The 23,291-nt window shown below is 53.0% G+C and overlaps 7 protein-coding genes across 7 annotated transcripts; 3 read left to right on the forward strand and 4 right to left on the reverse strand.

Annotated features, from left to right (window-relative positions):
• Positions 1-1,610: 1,610 nt before the first annotated feature.
• Positions 1,611-1,994, reverse strand: LOC308329207 (proteasome assembly chaperone 3-like; the record flags this gene model as incomplete). The annotated part of the gene is made up of 1 exon (XM_080783411.1): positions 1,611-1,994. One exon carries the CDS (start codon positions 1,992-1,994, stop codon positions 1,611-1,613), a length of 384 nt encoding a protein of 127 aa, XP_080639537.1.
• Positions 1,995-4,017: 2,023 nt separating this feature from the next.
• Positions 4,018-5,181, reverse strand: LOC308329208 (cysteine protease ATG4B-like; the record flags this gene model as incomplete). The annotated part of the gene is made up of 1 exon (XM_080783412.1): positions 4,018-5,181. Exon 1 carries the CDS (start codon positions 5,035-5,037, stop codon positions 4,018-4,020), a length of 1,020 nt encoding a protein of 339 aa, XP_080639538.1. The 5' UTR covers positions 5,038-5,181.
• Positions 5,182-9,458: 4,277 nt separating this feature from the next.
• LOC308329002 (SH3 domain-binding glutamic acid-rich-like protein 3) lies at positions 9,459-9,737 on the reverse strand (the record flags this gene model as incomplete). The annotated part of the gene is made up of 1 exon (XM_080783149.1): positions 9,459-9,737. One exon carries the CDS (start codon positions 9,735-9,737, stop codon positions 9,459-9,461), a length of 279 nt encoding a protein of 92 aa, XP_080639275.1.
• A 2,276-nt stretch (positions 9,738-12,013) lies between these two features.
• Positions 12,014-13,111, forward strand: LOC308329209 (IST1 homolog; the record flags this gene model as incomplete). Its single annotated transcript, XM_080783413.1, has 1 exon — positions 12,014-13,111. One exon carries the CDS (start codon positions 12,014-12,016, stop codon positions 13,109-13,111), a length of 1,098 nt encoding a protein of 365 aa, XP_080639539.1.
• Positions 13,112-16,035: 2,924 nt separating this feature from the next.
• LOC308329210 (NADH dehydrogenase [ubiquinone] 1 beta subcomplex subunit 8, mitochondrial-like) lies at positions 16,036-16,644 on the reverse strand (the record flags this gene model as incomplete). The annotated part of the gene is made up of 1 exon (XM_080783414.1): positions 16,036-16,644. One exon carries the CDS (start codon positions 16,642-16,644, stop codon positions 16,036-16,038), a length of 609 nt encoding a protein of 202 aa, XP_080639540.1.
• Positions 16,645-17,497: 853 nt separating this feature from the next.
• On the forward strand, positions 17,498-18,070 carry LOC308329211 (vacuolar protein-sorting-associated protein 25-like; the record flags this gene model as incomplete). Its single annotated transcript, XM_080783415.1, has 1 exon — positions 17,498-18,070. The coding sequence occupies one exon, from the start codon at positions 17,498-17,500 to the stop codon at positions 18,068-18,070; it is 573 nt and encodes a 190-aa protein (XP_080639541.1).
• A 448-nt stretch (positions 18,071-18,518) lies between these two features.
• LOC308329212 (ATP-dependent RNA helicase DDX3Y-like) lies at positions 18,519-20,702 on the forward strand (the record flags this gene model as incomplete). The annotated part of the gene is made up of 2 exons (XM_080783416.1): positions 18,519-18,778; positions 18,920-20,702. 2 exons carry the CDS (start codon positions 18,519-18,521, stop codon positions 20,700-20,702), a joined length of 2,043 nt encoding a protein of 680 aa, XP_080639542.1.
• Between the last annotated feature and the right edge of the window lie 2,589 nt (positions 20,703-23,291).

Raw genomic sequence — 23,291 nt, forward strand, 5'->3', positions numbered from 1 at the left:
CCGACCGACACCTCCAAGGCTTCCTGGGTGAAGGCGAGATGGTGGTTACCGGTGGAAGGCAGCAGAACCATCCAGGCTAACACCACTACATCGAGGACCTCTCAGATCCTGACCAGACCCTCGATCGCCTGAGGACAGGCGTGGGACGTTTCGGTGCGGCAATACAGAAGTGGGGTCTCGCAGACAGTTCCCACTGCGAATGTGGGGATATTGTGGAACGCCTAATGAACCAGCTTCACCCAAACATCGATCTGGACAATGACGTGCACACATGGCCGCAGAGCTGGTCAAAAAGAACAATATGGGTATTTGAAGCTGTAGCATTCCCCAGTGCTAGCAACATAGCATCTGTCTGAATAACCGGCCGCCTACATTTTAACATTGTGGTCGAGGAAAAAAACAAGCCCAAGAGTAACAAAAACATGTAATTTGGTCAAATGCTACAGGCTGAGGTGTGGAGTCTAAAGAAGTGGGTCCATATCATGACATAAAGTTCAAAAAAGTGTATCTGGACATACGAGTCAGTGCTGCTGAATAAATAAAATGCACACAAACATGGTTGCTGGGAAGAATATTTTAACATAATAAAAAAATGGGAGAGGAATGGGGACGTTGACGAGTCACTCGCCTCTCAGTGAACAGTCTCGGCTCAGCACTGTCGATTTAGCATCGGAACGCACGGCGAGAGGTTAAGGTTTGTTTCATGGCCGGCGGGATTGAACACATCTTGCTATCACAAAACTACCAAAACAGAAACAAAAATTGGCCGTCATTAAAAAAATAACATTCCGAGAAGATTGCTCTATTATTAAACAAAATTCTCCGACTTTCAAGTCACTCGATTCTTGCCTGCTCCCATGGCAGACCGTTGACGGCCAAGTCCTTGTTTGTACTATCGTGGGATTCAGTCTTCTGCCTCTAAATCTGTTCCACCCTTCCATCCTTAATCTCCCTCTACCCGTCCCGAGATGTATATCTCTGCTTTAGTCGTCACGTACGTTGACAAGAATGCTAATGGCATATCGGCAGCTCGTTACACTATCTTCCCACTAATCACGCGTCAAACCCAATCAATGCTAACCCGAACACATCTCGCCCGTTGTCTTGCTTGTCTCCTTCCTCTCTCTCTCCAGATGAGGGCGGGGCTTCTCAAGCCATTCATTGCGTGCTCGAGTAGCGGGTGCACTGATGTTATCGTAATTTGCCGTTTGCACTCTGGGCTGTGACGTCATGCGGGTCAACCAATGGGAAGACGGAGGCCATAGAAGGAGAGAGTAACGACACGCTTTGATCTCGCCGTGAAGCGGGGGTGCTATGGGGCTATAGTTCCAAACAACATTGGGAACTATCCCATTTAGACAAAGCGGGGTGTCTATGGGCTATAGTTCCAAACAGTGGAACTTTCCCATTGCCATAGAATGAGCATGAGAGTCGACGCTAGTGTCGTCACTCTCGTACTAGATCATGCTTGGGGCAGTGACACCATGTGGGTCAACACATTCACACCATCGAGCCCACACTGTTTCTTCAGGAACAGTAGTTTCTAGTTATCATCATCATCATCATCACGTCTGATAATCAGACATCCAACGGGTTCACCCCTCGGTCATTTATTTATTCAGCAGCCACACGATCAGAGTTTTGACGTGAGCCTTCATCTGTTCTATGGACTCGACGGCCGTGTCCTTCAGCGACAGTCCCAGCAGAACGGGCCTCTTACCCGCCTCTCGCACGGCAAACGCCGCCATGTCCTTGGCGGTCTCCACCGCGTGAGCGTCCTCCTCTCCCAGCATGACCTTGGTGATGTTGAACGGCGAGGCCGAGCCGTCGTTCTTGAGCACGGGCTTGACCGACACCAGCGTGCCGATCTTGCCGTACTGCGTGCACACCAGGAAGATGTAGTCGCTGTACTCGGTGCACACGAACTGCGTGGTGAGTTCGTTGATCTTCTTGTCCATCGTCTTATACCTAAGGGAGGCTACTTTGGGATTCATGGCGGAAAACACTCATACATTCATAATCTCGAAGCAAACAAGCTGACGGGAACGGGCTATAAGTACCCAGACTGACGTCACTTTGACGTGTAGAGTGCCCACGCCTGACGTAATTCACGCGTGCTATATATATATATATATATATATATATATAACAATATAAATACTACATGAGTCACGGTTTTGAGCGGCGCCATATCCCCTCAAAGGCATGGCTTTTGCAGAGTATACATCATAATGGCAGCTACACGGTAAATGTCAAATGCTAAATGGTGCATTTATATAGCGCCTTTATCCAAGGCGCTATACATAGATTGTGCATTACATTCACACACCGATAGCAGCGTAAAACCATGCAAGGCACCAACCCAGCACATTACTTCGACTAACTCTGAGCCCGGGTTCGAACTGGCAACCCATCCAGGCACTGAACTCTACCCGTGAGCCAACGCCACCGCCTCCTATTGTAATGTTTGTCTCGGGCACTTATGACGTAAATCGTTTGCCAGCCAAGTCTATGGACTTTGAGGATATTACAATGTTTGTTTAGAGCACTTTAGAGCCAGCCAATTATCAGGGGCGGCAGTGGCTAAGGGGGTAGAGTGACTGGATTCAAACCAGGTTTCCTTGAGCAAGACACTGAACCCCTAATTGCTCCTGATGTGCAGGTTGGTGCCTTGCATGGTTTCCTCTGTCATCGGTGTGTGTATGAATGGGTGAATGTAATGCACAATCTATATGTAAAGGGCCTAATTGGATATTAGGCGCTGTCTAAATGCACCATTTACCATGTATGGACTTTAAGTTAGTTTGTTTAGAGCAGTTTAGAACCAGCCAGGTCTATGGACTTTATAAAAGTACAAGCACACAATGCTTCACATTGCGACACATCGTGAGCTTGTAGATCTGCTATTTTCCAAAGGCTGCCCTTATATGGAGATGACTGGTGAAAACCCACATGCCCTTATATGGAGATCACTGGTGAAAACCCACATGCCCTTATATGGAGATCACTGGTGAAAACCCACATGCCCTTATATGGAGATGACTGGTGAAAACCCACATGCCCTTATATGGAGATCACTGGTGAAAACCCACATGCCCTTATATGGAGATCACTGGTGAAAACCCACATGCCCTTATATGGAGATGACTGGTGAAAACCCACATGCCCTTATATGGAGATCACTGGTGAAAACCCACATGCCCTTATATGGAGATCACTGGTGAAAACCCACATGCCCTTATATGGAGATCACTGGTGAAAACCCACATGCCCTTATATGGAGATCACTGGTGAAAACCCACATGCCCTTATATGGAGATGACTGGTGAAAACCCACATGCCCTTATATGTGCACATCTGTTGGATCTGCGGTTCTGGACAACTGGTCCAGTATCTATATGCCTCTAAATGGACATAACCGGTCCGATCCGTGGTTGTGGATAACCACATATCCGACCTGCTTCCCTTGAGTCCTTGCCTATAGGGGACGGTCCCATATACGGGCGCACAGATTTGTGGCACACCAAAGTGTGTTTATGGTTATTGAGTCTGTCCTAGTGACGTGGCCATGGTTATGCCTATATATGGGCGTATCAGGTTTGTTTGTTCATGCCAGAGTGACTCAGAAAATGTTGTAATGTATAGGATTAGAAGGAGATAGATCTGATTTCTCACGTCTCGCAGAGAGGTATAGGCGATGTTTGAGACACCAGACAGTGAGAGAGGCCTTGTGGTTAGAGTGTCCGCCCTGAAACTGTAGGAGGTCGGGGTTCGATCCCCGGCCGGGTCATACCTAAGACTGTAAAAATGGATCCCTCCCTGCTCGGCACTCAGCATCAAAGGGTTGGATTGGGGGGGTCAAATCAACCAATCAAGTGATTCCCGAGCGTGGCACGGCTACGGCTACGGCTCACCGCTCCAAGAGATGGGTCAAATGCGGAGAACAAATGTCACTGCGGTAACGTGTGTGTGACAGATCGTACGACTTTCGACTTTTGTTCGCCACTCCATCCCCCTTCACAGGATCTCAAACTCTTCGTCCTCCGAGTACAGGAACCGCTCCGACCCGTCGGCGGCGTCCGAGAGGCCGAGGACGCCGTCCGCGCCGACCGCGGCGACCACGCCGCGCCGGTCGTCGAGCAGCTCAAACATGGGCAGGCAGCCTCCGTCGGCACCGCGGGACGAAAAGCTTCGGACGCGCGCGCACCAGTCGTCGAAGTCGTCCTCCGTGCCGCAGAAGAAGCCGGCGGCGATGGACGGGTCAATGTCTCCGACGGCCACGAGGCAGGGCGGCCGCTGCCAGTGGTACGTGTCGTCGATCCGCCCTCCTCCTCCTCCTCCTCCTCCTCCGTCGTGGCGCGGCTCCGCCGCCGGCTGCGTGATGTGCGGGTCCAAGCAGACGAGCTGCTCCTGGCCCGCGGTGCCGATGAAGTAGCGGGCGCTGTTGGGCTTCCCCCCGATGACTCCCAGCGACTGAGGCAGTGTGAAGCATCGCTTCAGGGTCTCCACGTAGGCGGCGTTGACGCCGCTCAGGCCCAGCCGGACGGGGATGAGCAGGACCAGAGGCTTCCAGCAGGGGGCCGCCGGCTCCAGCTTCTCGGCCTGCAGGACGGAGGCACCGTGAGCAGCCTCGCCCTCCTCCACGCAGCGGGTCGTTCCCCCCGCTCCCTCTGGGTGGCGGTGGTGGTGAAGGTCCAGCCGAGGCGAACAAAGACGTCGGACGTCCTCGATCACCACCGCGTTGTCCATCGCCACGTGCACGGCGAGCCGGCCCGGCGACGGGTCGAGCGCCGCGAGTCTCTTCAGGACCTGCGACACCGTGTTGGGCCCGTGCCACTGGCCCACGGCCTTCCCCTTGCCCACGCCCGCCCGGGCGATCCGGTGTATGGAATAGACGCCGTCCTCCTCGTCGGCGAAGGCGTCGAGGATGCCGGCGTATTCCGCCCCCTGGTCCCGCCCCCTGACCCAGCGCCAGTCCGGGCCCAGGCGCCCGCGGACCAGGGCCTCGGCGAGGAGCATCTGGCCACAGCGCAGCATGCAGCCCCAGCCCGCGTCCGACGTGGGCCCCGACGGCCCGATCGGCGGGAAGTTCCTCCTGTACGTGAACCAGAGCCGCGAGGCGACGGCGGAGGAAACCTCGTCCTTTTCCGCCACGGCGTCGAACTCCTTCCCCAAGATCCAAACGGGTCCCTGAGGTGTCACAGGAACATCAACTCTTCCCCCCATCGCATATCTCCAGAACTTGGGTGTACAGAAATGATCACGGCAATGTTTGTGTCTGACGTATAGGTTGAGGCCTGGCTCCATCTGGCTGTCTGTCTGTGTGTGTCTCTGTCTGTCTGTCTAAATATACCCAAATATGGAGCTGGCTGATGTCATATTGATGACGTCACTTAATGGGTAACCCCGCCCAATCATGGAGTTCCATTCGGGCTACACACATACTGTCAACAAAACCGTTGATCAACAAATCAATGCCCACATATGGAGATGACTGACATCACAGTACTGACATCATCTAAAACTGATGTCATAAGCTTACCTATACACTATACATATATATGATTAACAGTGACATCACGCTGACATCATAGATGACGTGATGGTATTTATACTGCAACACAGGTTACATGTCTCATACGAGTTCCCTCTCTCTCTCTCAGCGGGGCACAGAGTGAGTACTTTGAAGTTAAGTCATGGCGAAAAAGAAACCCATCGTCAGGAAGCACTACATAAAGCGGATCAGTCGCATTCGATGCACCTTCGAGACGCAGGCCGTCTGTCCGAAGAAGACAAAGTGCCCCTACAACCACGAGGGGACGCCGCCCTCGCTCTGTGCTGAGCACGCCGAGCAGCAAGTCCATCTCTCCTCCGCCTGCAGCCGTCCTGAGCAAGGAGGTGATCTTCCCGCCTGCCGTCCGGCTGAGCAACGAGGCGAACTCCCCCTCGCCGCGTTCAGGTGGTCGAAGCCGTGTGACTATGGCGGCGCGGGACCGCCACCCTCCTCACCTCCAGCGGTGGAGGAGCCGCCGCAGGCCCGTCTGCAGAGGACGGAGGTTCTTCATCGGGTCTGTTCCACCTCCTCCACCTCCACTGGTGATGCTGCCGAGGCCCAGATGAACCCTGCAGGTCAGCGGAACCCCGACGCTGTGACGGAGACAGACGCCACCGCCATCGGGAATCTCGTCCCCACCACCGGGGGGACGGGCTCCGCCGCCATCAGGGGCCTGACGGAAGACCCCGCGGGCCAGAGGAACTCGGCCACGACGGGCATCACCCTGCGCCCACAGCTCCACGGGGGAGAGGAGGACCTCGCGGCGCTCCTGAACGACTTCCTCGAGGCACAGTTCGGAATGTTCATCAGCCACTGCTGGCAGAGAGGGGGCGACGTGGGCGCCGTCATCGAAGCCGAGGCCACCAAAGCCGTTCGGTCTCACGACGACGTCAAGAAGAAGAAGAAGAAGAACGCTTGCGAGGGAAAGACATCGCCCAATGCGGCCTCGACGACTTCGAACGACGTTCTGAGGAAGATATTGAAAAGGCCGACGAGGCCAAATCCTTTCTGGAAAAACCTCTAGAGAAACGTGGAACGGCTTCCTCTTTTCGGCTTCAAACAACGTCTTACATTCAATCTGTCTATAAATTACGCAAATATCACCGATGACTGCTGACTACAAACTCCATATATGGGCATAATGTAAAAGGGGCAGGCAGATACAGAAATCTCCATATTTGGGCATAATGTAAAAGGGGCAGGCAGATACAGAAATCTCCATATTTGGGCATAATGTAAAAGGGGCAGGCAGATACAGAAATCTCCATATTTGGGCATAATGTAAAAGGGGCAGGCAGATACAGAAATCTCCATATTTGGGCATAATGTAAAAGGGACATATTTGGGCAAAAAGGAGTCTAACCAATGGATAGAAAGGCTAATTCCAGGGACCCAGTGTGTATTGTATAATATGACCAATGGGGGCCCCCACCTGGGGTCCCAAGATGATTCAGGGGGTCCACAGTTGAATTGCTTAATGTGTAACATTGTTTTCTCACTCAACCACAGTAAGCAAACTAACATAGGTGTATACACCGGTACACACAGTACAGTACAACGCTCCACACGTCCCAGACTCTACCTCCCTTCTGGCTCCAGAACTGTGGAATGCACTTCCCATTGCAGTCAGAACTGCAGACTCACCTCCCAATCTTCCGCCGTAATCTGAAAGCCCACCTCTTCAGAGTCCATTTTAGCCCGTAGCACGTGCCCCATAGTAGCCCCGACGACCTTACAGTCGTATGCAAAGGCTCAACTTATGTAACTTACTGTAGATCGCATTTTTATGTAGACATAGCACTTTATAGTGTACGCATAGTATTATTCCACGGTTCTTAGCTTATACGTATGTATGATTCATGTTGACTATTTTATGTATCTGATGTATTACCATGTTTCTGTTCGTGCTTACTGTAAATCACTCTGGATTAAGTGCGTCTGATAAATGCCTAAATTGTATATTGTAAATTGTATATCTGCACATTTCTAAAGTGTCAATTAAGGCCTTTTTGAGCCCCATTGCACCCGCCGGCGGGCAATGGGAAGTGCCAAAATGCGCATTTGCATGTTTTACCTATAAAAGTGTATTAAAAGTGTATATATCACTGATACTGTATTTTATATCAAATGTGATAACTATTATAATATCTATTCCGTGTTGTTTCCGTTGCACAAAAAGGGGGAAATAAAAACTAAAAAAAAACTAAATAAACGTAGTAAGTTCGGTATCGGTTTTTAAACATTGATATCGGCCAATCATTTCCATATCGGTGCATCCCTTCTACCCCACATGTCGTTCCTTTCTCTCCTGCTCTAACTCTAAGGGCCGATTCATACTCCTATTTTACCGCTGTTTCGGCGCTGTAGTGCCGAAATCATTTCGGCTCATCAGAAATTTTCAGTAGCACCGAAGAGGACGGTACCCCCCCCCCGAACCTCAAATGACATCATAGTGTAGGCTCTACAGCGCCAAACCGACTTTTATTCGGCTCTAAAATAGGAGTAATGAATCGGCCCTTACTCCATCTTCTCATGGAACTACAAAATGTAAAAGTGTGCACAAACTAAACGAGTCCACGTACTTCGCTGCACCCGTAAACCAATAAAGAATGATTGTGATTGTCGCGTGCTGAACAGCCGATCCGAGTGCTCTCACCTAACCTCAATAAATCGGCACAGGAGCAGGTCGAACAAAAACTACTTTAACTCCCCATTCATGTGTGATATCTGTTCTTGAACGATGCACAAACACCTAATTTCAACCCACCTTTTGACTTGTAAAAGTGTGATGTGACAATAAAGATGAATCTTGTTCATGAATGGGAGGTTAGACCTGCAGTGTGCGGCTTCTCTTATCAACACATTCCGTGCTCAGCCAATCAAATCATCACAAAAGTCATTCCGGCAAATCACTTTTGGGCGTCTTCACTTTTCTGCCCTTTCACTTTAATCTTCAATAATGTACTTTGTGCTCAGCCAATCAAATCATCGCTATGGGAAGAGCAGCCGGTCAAATCATCGCTATGGGGTGATCAACCAATCACAAGCCAAGGTTTGTGTTCACACAAAGCCTCAAAGCTGGTCATAGGAGGGGCTAGCGGCGTGGACAGTCACATTTACCAAAACACATAAAGATGTAGCCCTGAATGACCCTATCAGGTCTGTAAAGGCTCATACATAGTCTGGATTTTCGGTGGTGAAGTGACCACCGAACTACAACATGACGTCACGAGCCGCGGTGAAGAGCAAACCACCGCCACTGCTCCAGCCCTTCTCTCTGTTTTTACTCACCACCGCTCAACGTTATTTCAGCTCCGGTGGTCACCTCACCACCGGAGCGGTGGTCACCTCACCACCGGAGCGGTGGTCACCTCACCACCGGAGCGGTGGTCAGCTCATCACCGGAGCGGTGGTCACCTCACCACCGGAGCGGTGGTCACCTCACCACCGGAGCGGTGGTCACCTCACCACCGAAAATCCAGACTATGAATAGGCCTTTACTCTGAGAGGCTCCATTGTGATGTCGGTCCTTGCAAATAAAACGTCTGATAAGCATAGTACTGATTGGACTCATAATGTGTGATAGTATAAATAAATAATACGCTTAAGAAAACCTGCAGACTTGACATTCAGTGATTGGGTATTATAATAAAAAATAATCACACTCGTGTGAAGTGAGGGGCGCTCTAATCATCATACTTCATCACATTCCGTGCTCAGCCAATCAAGTCATCACTTATGTACAGACAAGACGCACAAAGCTGGGCGTGGGGAGGGGCTATAGCTAGCGCCCCTCAAAAATAAGAGCACTATATAATGGTGCGTGAAAAAAGGAAAAATCGAAACGTTTGCCACAGACAAGGCCGGACGGAGGCATGGACGACCGCCGATGCGGACATAAAACTCACGCCAGCTTCAGGAACTGCATGACGCGGCCCTCCTCCACGGCCTCCGAGAACTTGTCGTAGCTGCCGAGGTACTTGTCGCCGTTGAACAGCTGCGGGGGCACGGCGCGCGGGTTCCCCGCCTTGGTGCGCATGCGGTCGCGCAGCCGCTCGTCCACCGACACGTCGATGAGCTCGTGGTCGATGTTCTTGCCCTCGACGAATCGCATCAGCTCCTCCTGCTGCGACTTGACCTCCCTGGAGCCGGCGACCGACGTGTAGTAAATCTTGATCACCATGTTGGGTCCCTCTGTATAATACACGGAGGACGTGATTCGCATCCCGTTGGGTCTTTCTCTCTCGACCTCTTAGCGCTGAGCGAAGAAGAAACTCTGGCCTTCCAAGGTCACGGGCGGCTTTTTTTATGTACGATAAACGTGACGTGTGGGGTCACGCGTTTGTGACGTCGTGATGATTTGTGAAGTATCGCGTATAGTTATTGTGTTTATTGAAATCCACAAGTAAGGAATTTCAACAACTCCATAATTGGACATGGCCGACCTCATAGGGACGTCATAATGATGATGCAAATATCAAGATCGTTTTTATTTCATTAAATTAAAAGCAGGCCACGCAGAGCGGAGCGGGCATTATCGCGAGTCGAAACCTATCATTTAAAGAAAATACAATAAAACGCCTAACCATATATATAACCCACATATTACCATATATACTATTACTAACCATATATATATAACCCACATATTACCGCCCGTTCGTATAATCCATTCGCCGTCAATGCCACCGCCACCCTCGATCATGTCGAACGCCGCCGCCGCGAACAACGAGGCGGAGCCGCGGAGTCTGATCAAGGACGTGCGGAACAACGCCAAGAAGATCAACGTGGAGTTCATCGTGCTGGAGATCGAGCGCGAGACCAAGATCAAGGACGGCGCCACGGTGCGCTGCTTCAAGGTGGCCGACGAGAGCGGCAGCATGGCCATCTCGCTGTGGGACGAGATGGGCGCGCCCATCCGGCCCGGCGACATCATGCGGCTGACGCAGGGCTACGCCGGGCCGTACCGCGGCTGCCTCACGCTCTACACGGGCCGCAGCGGCGACCTGCGGAAGGTCGGCGAGTTCTGCAAGGAGTTCTCCGAGGAGCCCAACTTCAGCGAGCCCAACCCGGAGCTGCTGGCCCAGGAGAGCCAGCAGCACCACAACAAGCACCTGCACAAGAACCAGGAGAACCACCAGCACCACCAGCACCAGAACAAGCAACAGTCGGCCGCCGGGAAGCAGGACCGGAACCAGCGGGGGGGCGGCGGCGGCGGCGGAGGAAACCACTACACGCCTCATCAGAATCACCCGGGCGGTAACAACAAGAACAACAACAACGCCCAGCCGGGTACCTTGCAGTCGTTCGCCAGCAAACACCTGGCAGGTGCTCCACGGGGCGATTTGGCCTTCGTTGGGGGCGCGGGGCGACCGGGCGGCGGTCGCAACGCAGCCTCACAGGTGAACGCCACCGGAGTGGTGGCGAGCAGCGCTACCATTAACGCCAGTAGGGACCCACGCCGTGCGAAACGATAATATTTAGGAGAAGGTCACGTATCTTAGTCATTCCTATATATATAAGCCACCACAGACCCCCTTTGATAGCATCTCTATCTTTGGGACCGCAATATACACCAAATGGACCCCTATAGACCATTTGTACACTTGTAAAGACCCATTCGTGGTCTATTTGACCCCAAGCGGACCACTTTGCAGACAGAGGGATGCCCAACATGAATAGTTCCAGACTTGCGGAAGTGAGAAACAGTGTTCAAACGTGCTCATGTTGAGGACCCCCACCACATAGACACAAATTAGGCCCACGGACCCCCCATTTGAAAAGACACACCGTGGAACCCGATATAAGCAAACCTTTTTCCTGCTTTAGCAGTTATTCTCAAAAACTTGCGTGACACAAACAGCCGAGGATGCCCAAAGGTCTGCATCTTTCAAAAGGAGGTTCTCCGTCCTGATCAGGATGAGACCTTGGCCCAAAAATGGAGGCATACACGTCGTAGATACGTCATAGAGGATGGCCGACGTCCCAGATCGTCCAAGATCCATATTTGGTCGTATAGGTGATTCCATAGTGGATGATGAAAGCATCGAGGACAGCTCAACATAAAAGCAGACCGCATTCCACGGTGTGAGGTCCGCTTATCCCGAGAGATACGGAAGGATCCGTTAAAACGTTTATATCGTCTTTATGTGTGGAGCGCTCAAGCCTATCCCATCCCCACCTACGAGAGCAAAACTTTATTAGTGGAAAATCCAGAGACAGATCGCTGGCAGATATCCCGCTGCCAGCCAGCCACACGATAACCGGGGTTTGTTTTCCGATTATTCCGATCTGTGGATTACTTCCGACTAAGTAGGAATCAAGTAGTTTATAAGCAAGCAAGCAACCTCCACCCACAAGGCATCCTTCCTTAGCGGCCCAAACACCCAGAACCAACGACTAAGTATCTTAACCTACGTCCGGCAAAACCCCCCCCCCAAAAAAACGTTTCTGACCGTCATGGGTGGCGACTTCCGTGCGGAGCGTCTCCGCGTCAACCTGCGGCTGGTCATCAACCGCCTCAAGCTGCTGGAGAAGAAGAAGACGGAGCTGGCGCAGAAGTCCCGGCGGGAGATCGCCGACTACCTGTCGACGGGCAAGGGCGAGCGCGCGCGCATCCGCGTGGAGCACATCATCCGCGAGGACTACGTGGTGGAGGCCATGGAGATCCTGGAGCTGTTCTGCGAGCTGCTGCTGGCGCGCTTCGGCCTGGTGCAGTCCATGCGGGAGCTGGACGCGGGCCTCGCCGAGGCCGCGGCCACGCTGGTGTGGGCCGCGCCGCGCCTCCAGTCCGAGGTGGCCGAGCTCCGGGTGGTGTCGGACCAGCTGTGCGCAAAGTACGGCCGCGAGTTCGGCCGGCTGTGCCGCGGCGCCGGCAGCGCCAACACCCAGCTCGCCGCCGGCGGTGGCGGCACCGCCGCCGCGACGGTCAACGAGCGGCTGATGCGCAAGCTAAGTGTGGAGGCGCCGCCCCGCGTCCTGGTGGAGAACTACCTGGTGGAGATCGCCAAGAACTACAACGTGACGTACGAGCCCGACGACTCAACGGCGGCGGAGTTGGGGCCAGGCGTTGGCGGTGGTGGCGGTGGCGGCTCTGCGCTCGAGCAGGTCTGCACCTGCAGCGAGGTGAAGGACTTAATCGACATGGGTAGCAGCGCCCTCCATGTCGACCATAAGAGTGGAGGAGGAGGAGGTTTCACCACTCCGGCTGCCATGCTGATGCCGACACCGACAGCGTTCAACTACCCGGCTCCCCGAGGAGGAGCACCGCCGCCTGCCGGGACCTTTGGCGGCTTCCAGCCCTCTGCGCGAGGAGGAGGAGGAGGAGGAGCCCTGACTCCTCAGGCGTCCGGCTGTCCGCCCCCATATGGGCCTGCGTTTGGGGCGAGCACCGCCGGCCCCTATGGCGATGGCGGTCTGCCCGAGCTGCCCTCGGTTCCCGACACGCTCCCGGCGGGCATGGCCGCCGACAGCGTCAGCTCCACGTCCTCCACCAGCGAGGACATCGACTTTGACGACTTGACGCGACGGTTCGAAGCGCTCAAGAACAACACGTAGAGGTGATCTCAGGTTCTCATTCCGTGTGTTATAAACCTATGAGCAGGGGTCAGGGGTCATCCCATATGTCCGTTATAAACCTATGAGCAGGGGTCAGGGGTTATCCCATATGTCCGTACACGGACAAATGTGTAAACGTTTGTAAAAACGGACATGACTTGGTCATGTCCGTTTTTTACACACCATTATGTTCTTATTTTGATCATAAGGACCCAATTACCGGATGTCAAGTCTCCAGGCTTTCTTCACAATATGTACGACACTGATTTACAACGACACTATGTACAAGAGGTTCTCAAAAGAATGTGTGTGGGGCCGAGACCAGATCTTGTTTATTTTTTTTATATATACAGCTTTTGTCCTCACACGTCTCAATAATTGCCATTGACAATGCAAGGAGAAATTAGGTCAAATGTCCACCAAATATGATGCCAATGTGTGGCAAACACCAACATTAAATGCCATTGACAATGAAGTGAAAATGTATGTCATATGTAGACAAATCGGCTAACCAATCACATACATGCAGTTGTTCATGAGATGCTGTATGATGATGTATAACGATACGGGTGTGATCTTTAGGTAGGTACAGAACACACAGGCACCTCAGCTACACTCCGTTAGAAGATAACTAGCTGTCTCTCTGTCTGGACTCCTCAAAACATGCTTATTATACATTCATTTCATTGCCATGTAGTGACTCGTGTAACTCCTGGGGGAAGTGTCCCGAGTCCTTGGTTGCCAGACAGTCAAGTCCGAGTCAATTAAGGGGCGAGATCGATACGAGACAAGACTAAATGAAAAGGTGCACTTGAGGCCGGACTCGAGACGAGTCCAGTCTCTCGTCCACCTTAACCCATATTATGCTGGACACAGAGCCGACCGGTCCACCTTAACCCATTCTGACCTGAGATCAGATTCATACGAGGTTTCCACTGGACACACACTGGTCTGATTAACCCATTCTGACCTGAGATCAGATTCTAAAAGATGTCAGCTCTTCGATTTTTCAAAAATAGCAGACCTACAAGCTCGTAGCGCGCCACTCGGTGGCACGCTATGAGCTTGTAGATCTGCTATTTTTAAATAGCTAAAGCATAACGTAATGCTAACACCAAAAGGGGTTCCCGCGCATAATGGGTTAACCCATATTACGCTGGACACAGAGCAGACTGCCGAGCCGTTTTCAATGTAGCACACGCTGGACTCGCATCCTGTTTGGGCGTCCATCTTTAATGCTAAATAAATAGCGGCAATGCAAGCGAGCTAAAATGAAGCCATCCTTGCTCTATAGAAAGCGCCGATGTTTCCATCTAGACCACCGGATAATCAGCAAAGACCTCCAAACATCAGATGTTTTATCCAAACCATGGAGAGCTCTGTAGATTTTGAGTTATTCAGCTTTTTAGTCAGCCTGTATAAAAGGGAGGAGCACGGTTGCGCAATCCGGTCTAGGATCGCTAAAGAAGGAAAGGTCAAGCCAAAAATAAATAAAAAAATCAGCGATCCGGTTTGATATCAATAATAAAGCTTATCAGACGGAACATTACGCCAGGAGCTGTTAATTTGGTAAGTGTGGATAAGGGGTAAAAATTATGTTTTTATATGGCCACACCCACCAGTTCATTAACTATACCTGGCTTTCACCTGAGCACCACCCACCTGAACATAAGCCTCGCCCCCACAGCTGTGTGTTGTATGATAACGGGGGGAGGGGTTAGGGTTACGATGTCACAAAAAAATGTGTATTTTTGATTGGGTCTTTTGACTCAAAGGCTTTCAGAAGAAACCGAAAATTCACAGGGAAGACATATTTGATTATTCACACATGGGGGTTATATTAGAATAAAGTCCATAGACACATATACAAAACGGAAAAAAGTACAAGTAAATCACGGCACTCCGTCTTCAACTTCACCTCAATGCAGACAAACATGAGCAATGACGTTGTTCACTCAACTGTGTAATCTTCAGAAATGTCAAAAGAAAGCATGGCAGAGCAGCAAATTATTTTACAGGCTATGATCTGTAACCACTATCAAATGACCCAAACCGAAACCTGCCCTTTTCTTATAGTGGTTTGCTGCCCCTGCTATGTTTTTACCTCGTTGCGTGCTTATGCGCGCGCGTGTGTTTTGTGTGTGTGTGTGTGTGTGTGTGTACTTCGTAGCCAGTGGTTTAGAAGATTTAGAACACTTTCCTGGGGGTCTTTATGTCATTTTAGATATTTTAGTTTTTAGCAGTGAGCCCAGTGTCTCTGATGTCATCGAAACTGGGCTCACTTCCTTCATGGACTACATGTCTCAGTAAGACAGCCCGCCCCCTATCCACACGGAGGAGCAGTGCACCAAAGCATTATGGGAATTGTAGTCCAGGAAGGAAGTGAGCCCACTGTCGATGACATCAGAGATCCCTGCTAAAATCTAAAATATCTAAAACCACATATTACACACATAAAGACCCCAAAGTGTTCTAAATCTTCTAAGCGTCATTAACGTATATATTTTTGCAAGTGTCCCTTTAAACTGTTTTTGAGGGCAGTGTTTGTGGGAAAATGTGTTTTCACTAAATGTGTTGGTAGTGGGCAGTGTTTGTGTTTGCAAAAGCAAACAAAAGTTAATTTGTTGAAATAGGATAAGTGGGAGGAGGCGCACACTGGAGGCACTGTCTAGTTGTAAACTGAGCAGACAATTATATGAACTGCATTTGAATTTACATGAACATCAATAAATCGCCTTATTGTTTATATTATTATTTCTATTTCGTTTTATGTATGTTTGTTAAATTTTCGCCTTTATTGTTCACTTTTGCATTCAGTTTTTCCTTTTTTTCTGCTTTAATTGTTACTGCACAGTTTTATTTTCTGTACACTGTGATTGAAAAATAATAAAAAATAATTAAATGGTAAACAAAGCAAACGTTCATTATATTTCATAATGTCTGACCTCCTGGTCGTCGTGGCCGCCGGGAGGAGGGCGTTTTTCGGGGTCACCTCCTCTCTCCAGATACAGCTCGCCGTACGGGTACTGCTTGGGCGCCACGGCCTGGTACGCCGGGAACCTCTCGCCCAGGTAGAAGCCGAGCGCCATGACGCCCAGGAAGCCCAGCAGGCGCGCGCAGGCGGTGCGCCAGGGCACGGCGCTGGGGGACGTATCCACGCGGTTCCGCGTGTACATGTCGAAGTCCCAGTGCAACGGCTCGCCCCAGTTCCGCCGCAGGTCCGGGTGGTCCCAGGCGTACCAGGGGTCGCGCTCGTGCTGCGACCGGTCGGGCAGCGCGGGGTAGTCGCCGTGGCCCTCGCCGCGCTCCGGGTGGGGCCGGTAGTCGGCGGGCGCCATGTTGTACTTCTTGGCGGCGGCGGCACGCTCGCCGGGCGTTTCAGGGTACGGCCCGGGCAGCGTGTCCCTCTTGGAGGAGGAGGAGGAGGAGGAGGAGGCTCGGCTGCACAGCGCTAGCGTCGGAGGGATTCCGGCGGAACCTCCCCTCCTCCCTCTGGTCAGCGTCCGAACCCATCGCTGGAGACCGGCCGCCATGTTCTCCGACCGGCTTTGTGCTCAAATGTTATCGTGATAATATCGTCTTTAACTTCCGCTCTCTCCCGTCACTCCGACACTCGCCGTCGCAAACCGTTAGCGAAGCCCCAACGTGCGCGATAGTGTGGTTGTCAGCGGGTATACCATCACACTATGTATGTCATGACCTCACAACTATGACATGCTATTGGTGACAGGATTCTGGGGATCTCCATATATGGGTAAGCGCTTCGTGGGGGGAATTAAATTACGATAACAACTCGCTACTTGAGCCCACCATTAAAAAGAAACGACACCAGCCTCAGAACGCAGAACAGAAAGCCAAGGCACGCTGACGTACACAGAGACAGAGACAGAGAGAGAAACAGACAGGGAGAGATACGAGCTAAGAGCAACACAGCGGTGAATCCTTTCCCGCGGTATCTCCAACGATCCCAAAGCCTCAGAATCTACAGCACCCAACAAAGCAAGACACAGGATCCAGGATCCAGGATCCAGCACCTAGGACCAGACTCAAGACTCAAGACACAGGATCCAGGATCCAGCACCTAGGACAAGACTCAAGACTCAAGACACAGGGTCCAAGATCAAGGTCAAGAACACGTCAAACACATACCAACCGCAAGGTGATCTGGCTTTACAACCCAGATACCAATTGCATCGATTTACCAAAGACCACCATTCCCACGTGGCTCCGTTAAACATCCCGGTTTAAGTTTGAATCGGTGTCCCATATAGCCTAGACAACACTGCAGCGGTGTCCCATAGCCTAGTGTCCCATAGCCTAGTGTCCCATAGCCTAGTGTCCTATAGCCTAGACAACCAGCACTAGTTCCATCCAGATTCTAAGGCGATGGCCTTCGAGTGGCCGTGGCAGCACGGCTTCCCTCCGTTCTTCACGCTGCAGCCCAACGCCGACACCCGCCGCAAGCAGCTGGCCGCCTGGTGCTCGTTAGTGCTGTCCTACTGCCGCCACCACCGGCTGTACACGCTGGACCTGCTGGAGCAACATGAAGGAGGGGGGGCGGGCCTCCAGGAGCAGCCGCCGCCGCCGCCGCCGCTGTTCGCCAACAGGAAGATCCAGCGGAGGCTCCCGGCGGACGCGGTGCGCGCCGTGCTGGAGGAGCTGCGGCGGCAGGGCCACGCCGAGTGGCTGGACCCCCGCGGCGGGGACAAGACGCGCTGCCTGGTCATGTGGCGGCGGCCCGCCGAGTGGGCGGCGCTCTTGCACCGCTGGGCGTGCCGCGGCGGCCACGCCGACGGCGTGTTCACGCTGTACGAGCTGGCGCACGGCGAGCGCACGGCCGGCGAGGAGTTCCACGGGCTGGAGGAGCGCACGCTGCTGCGCGCGCTGCAGGCGCTGGAGGCCCAGGGGAAGGCGGAGCTCATCGCCATGGACGACCTCAAGGGCGTCAAGTTCTTCTGACTGATAGGGGTGAAAAGCATAAAGAAATCACACCCGTGTGAAGTGAGGGGCGCTCTTATCATCATACTTTACATCATCTCATTCTGGCCAATCACAATTTGGGTCAAACAAACATTAAAAGTCCATAGAGTTGGCTGCCATAACGTTGGAGGGCCCTCCCAAAAGAAAATGGGATAAAATGTCAGTAATTAGTGATTTCGGTACGATGACGTATTGTATCCGCGTCGAGGCCGTGCCCGTCCGTGTGCTTTATTATGAATTAAACGTACCAGAAGGACTTCGGACTGCTGGATATTTCTCTCTTTGGTACTATGACGTCAGTCACGTTACGTTATACATTACATAAAGAGGCAGATCTGTGTCCCGCCAGCGCAGAAAAACGCTCTTTTCAGAGTGCTAACAGAGTTGGTAATTCATTTACCCACAGGTGTGATTCTCGTTTAAAGTCATGAGCGCGGTCGATAAGCAGCAGCAGCAGCAGCTGGGGGCCCGGGACCTGACCTTGGGCCCCGGGGGCCCCGGGCCGGGGGGGCCGGGGGGCCCGGGCAGGCGCTACATCCCCCCCCACCTCAGGAACAAGGAGGCTTCCAGGCACGACGGTGGGTGGGGAGGGGGAGGGCACGACAATAACGGATTCGGCAACCACGACGTCAGTAACGGAGGCTTCCGAGGTCGTGGACCGAGCCCTCCTCACGGCGACAACGGAGGGTTCGGAGGTTACGACAACAACAACGGCGGCTGGGGGGGAGGGGGAGGAGGAGGAGGAGGAGGAGGAGGGGGAGGAGCCGCCAGGGACGCCGCCAGCTTTGGCGACTTCCGGGGACGGGGGAACGATCGGGGAGGCAACAGGCCCGCCTTCGCCAGCGACCGCGTGGCGGGAAAAAGGAAGTTTGGCGGTGAGCGATGGGGCTACGGCGGAGGAGGAGGAGGAGGAGGAGGAAACGGCGGCTGGGCAGAAAACGACGACGACGACCTCTGGTCCAAACTGCTGCAGCCCAACGAGCGGCTGGAGCACGAGCTGTTCTCCGGCGGCAGCACGGGCATCAACTTCGAGAAGTACGACGACATCCCTGTGGACGCCACGGGCAACGACTGCCCGCCGCACATGGAGAGCTTCCAGGAGCTGGGCTCCGAGATCCTCACCAACAACATCGCGCTGACGCGCTACACGCGGCCCACGCCCGTGCAGAAGCACGCCATCCCCATCATCAAGGCCCGCCGGGACCTGATGGCGTGCGCGCAGACGGGCTCGGGCAAGACGGCCGCCTTCCTGCTGCCCGTGCTCAGCCACATCTTCGGCGAGGGCGCGGGCGAGGCGGCGCGGCGAGGAAGCCAGGAGAACAACAACAACGGCGGCGGCGGCCGTCAGCGGCGGAAGCAGTACCCCGTGGCGCTGGTGCTGGCGCCCACGCGCGAGCTGGCGCTGCAGATCCACGAGGAGGCGCGCAAGTTCTCGTACCGCTCGCGCGTGGCGCCCCGCGTGGTCTACGGCGGCGCGGACGTGGGCCAGCAGATCAAGGAGCTGGAGAAAGGCTGCCACCTGCTGGTGGCCACGCCGGGCCGCCTGGTGGAGATGATGGAGCGCGGCCGCGTGGGCCTGGACCACTGCCGCTACCTGGTGCTGGACGAGGCCGACCGCATGCTGGACATGGGCTTCGAGCCGCAGATCCGCCGCATCGTGGAGCAGGACGCCATGCCGCGCGGTGGCGGCCCCGGCGGGCGCCAGACCATGATGTTCAGCGCCACCTTCCCCAAGGAGATCCAGCTGCTGGCGCGGGACTTCCTGGAGGACTACATCTTCCTGGCGGTGGGGCGCGTGGGCTCCACGTCGGAGAACATCACGCAGAAGGTGGAGTGGGTGGAGGAGGGGGACAAGCGCTCCTTCCTGCTCGACCTGCTGAACGCCACGGCGCGCGACGCGCTCACCCTGGTGTTCGTGGAGACCAAGAGCAAGGCCGACCAGCTGGAGGACTTCCTGTTCCGCGAGGGCTACGCCTGCACCTCCATCCACGGCGACCGGTGCCAGCGGGACCGCGAGGACGCGCTGCACCAGTTCCGCACGGGCCGCTGCCCCATCCTGGTGGCCACGGCCGTGGCGGCGCGCGGCCTGGACATCTCCAACGTCAAGCACGTCATCAACTACGACCTGCCCGGCGACATCGAGGAGTACGTGCACCGCATCGGGCGCACGGGCCGCGTGGGCAACCTGGGCGCCGCCACGTCATTCTTCAACGACAGGAACGCCAACATCACCAAGGACCTGCTGGACCTGCTGACGGAGGCCAAGCAGGAGGTGCCCGCCTGGCTGGAGCGCCAGGCCTACGAGCACCAGCACCGCGGCGGCAACCGCGGAGCCGGCGGCGGCGGCGGGCGCTCCAAGAGGTTCTCCTCGGGCGGCTTCGGAGCCAGGGACTACCGCCAGTCGGCGGCCGCCGGGCCGGGCGGCGCCTTCGGGGGGGCGCCGGGGGGTCAGGGGGTCCGAGGCGGCGGCGGAGGAGGCGGGCCTCCCGGGCGAAGCATGGGCGGCGGCGGCCAGGGAGGAGGAAAGCGCGGCTTCGGCGGAAGTTTCTACGGCAACGACGGCGGAAACAACTACACCCCCCTCGAGAAAGACTGGTTTGGCAGCAACTGAGAAGGTGTTGATCATCTGAGAAGGTGTGGATCATCAACTGAGAAGGTGTTGATCATCAACTGAGAAGGTGTTGATCATCATCTGAGAAGGTGTTGATCATCAACTGAGAAGGTGTTGATCATCAACTGAGAAGGTGTTGATCATCAACTGAGAAGGTGTTGATCATCAACTGAGAAGGTGTTGATCATCAACTGAGAAGGTGTGGATCATCTGAGAAGGTGTTGATCATCTGAGAAGGTGTTGATCATCATCTGAGAAGGTGTGGATCATCTGAGAAGGTGTTGATCATCATCTGAGAAGGTGTGGATCATCAACTGAGAAGTTGTTGATCATCTGAGAGGGTGTTGATCATCTCAGAAGGTGTGGATCATCAACTGAGAAGGTGTTGATCATCTCAGAAGGTGTGGATCATCAACTGAGAAGGTGTTGATCATCATCTGAGAAGGTGTTGATCATCAATCGATCAGATCGGCTCTCACGCCTCAACGGAACAATGGCCGTTTTTAAGCCGCGAGAAGTTGTGTGGATTTTGTCACGGGACAAAAATCATAGGGATCATAATAGGGAGTTACAACGATAACTAGTCGGCATAGGAAGAGGTTGCTATGCTATGTAGCTTTAGTGACACAACAAGTACTTTACCAACCCCGATTCTCTGCCCTCGATTTCTTTACAAAGCAAAGGAGTGCAGCGCAAAGTCCGACGTAAAGTGCGACACAAAGTGTGACGCGAAGCGTGCGACCCACTGGAGCAGTGGTTCTGCAACTGTTTTTTCGAGATTGTGCCGTATAAGGGTCCGTTACGCTCTCTTAGTTGCAGACCGGTAAGGGAGGGTCCATTCGGAACTCCCCCACCTTAAGGACCCACTGCGATGGAGAGTTCAGAGATTCAAACACACATCGTTAAGACGCTTGAGCGTGGATGCCGACACGCCCCCGTCTTAACGTCAACCTTGTAAAGAGAAAAGTACTATACTTTGTTCTCGTCTTATTGGGGGAACCAACAACTACTAAACGATGCCAGTGAGGACAAAACATATGGGGGCCTATATTACTAATTAATGGCCCGTTCTCCAAAGGGACCCATATATATGTTTCTTCCCTGGTGTAACCTGGATGTCTGTCTCGCGCCACTGGCATGTCGGAAAACGCCTGCGCCCGGCCGCGGCTTTTTCGACTGCACAGTGGCAGGAGTCGGTTGGGCTTGTCGTGCCGAGACAGCTTGTACACGAACCCTGAACCCCTGTTTGGTTTTTTTCCATTTGGCCTCAGCGCCGCGGTAACAACCGTGACCCGGAGGACCAACAGGGTTAGGGGAAGTGGACCAACAAACCGACTCCAAAAACTAAAATCACACCAGAAGCCAAGATGATTTTTTTAGGACCCTCTCCGAAAACGAGATACTACTATTATCTCAATGGGGTATTCCTAAATGAAGCATTTCAAACAACATGATAAATGGTGGATTGGCTTTGGTGATTTTTGGGGGCTATAGCAAACCCCCCCAACCCATATATATGAAACATCAATTTGCTGGGAAAAAAAAGGGAAAACCAGTAGACAAACGGAAAGACAGACTCCAACCCTGGTAGAGGAGGTTCTCCGCCAAGACGTTATGAAGCTGCAGAGCCCCCCAAAAACACCCCCTCCTCCTTTCAAACACTGCACGGGACGTCCTGCTGAGGGATGGGAACGTCCCCGCAAACACCCCCTTCTTTCGGCGGCCGTGGCTCAGGAGGTCGAGCAAGCTGGGCGTCCAATGATCATCCGTGGGGTCGGCGGTGGTTCGAACCCCGGCTCCTCCTCCTCCTCCTGTCCACATGTCAAAGTGTCCTCGCGGGCCAGACACTGAACCCCACATCGCCATCCAATGCGTCGGTCGGTGCCTCACATGCTAGCTCGCCACCATTTGGTGTGTGGAAGTGGGAAGTGAGGACGCTGGCGTCGACTGTTCGCCGCTTCACCTCCCAATGAATGAATGAATGGATGAATGAACCCTTGTGAAGTACTTTGAAAAGCGCCATAAAAATGCAGTTCATTCTTTCAAGTACTGGGACTACCTGATGATGGATGGGAACGTGGAATGTCAGGACAATCAATGCATTTTCAACAGTGTTTCTCAAACCTTTTTTTTCCATTTCAAGGACCCCCCCCATGGGTTCGTGTGGGACCCCCGGGGTCTCCCTAGACCCAACTCTGAGAGTCACTGATGTAAGACATGCCCGTACAGAAATGAGGGGAGGTTACAACCTAGTCCGACTAGGAATCAGTCAAGGCAAGATGGGACTTATCTTAATAGTTTAGAATTGTTCATTAGTTTTCTTTTTTTTATATATCTAATATAGTTTAGAAATGTTCATTAGGTTTTTTTGTATTTATTTTCATTTAGTTTTTCTTTTTCTTTCATTTTTTAAGTGGGTTTACTAGTTTATTTTATGGCTTGGTTAAAGTTGCATTTGTGTTTAAATACTTGGTTACAGTTTCAATATTATTGTTTTTTCTTTCCCCAAAACTTGGTTATAGTTTTTTTTTCCCAAAGCCTTGTGGTTATACTTATTTTTTTATTTAATGTTGTAGTCTTAATTTGACT

Source organism: Protomyctophum bolini (genome assembly GCF_963924005.1).
Source record: "Protomyctophum bolini genome assembly, chromosome: 15".
In the NCBI taxonomy this organism is placed as follows: Eukaryota; Metazoa; Chordata; class Actinopteri; order Myctophiformes; family Myctophidae; genus Protomyctophum; species Protomyctophum bolini.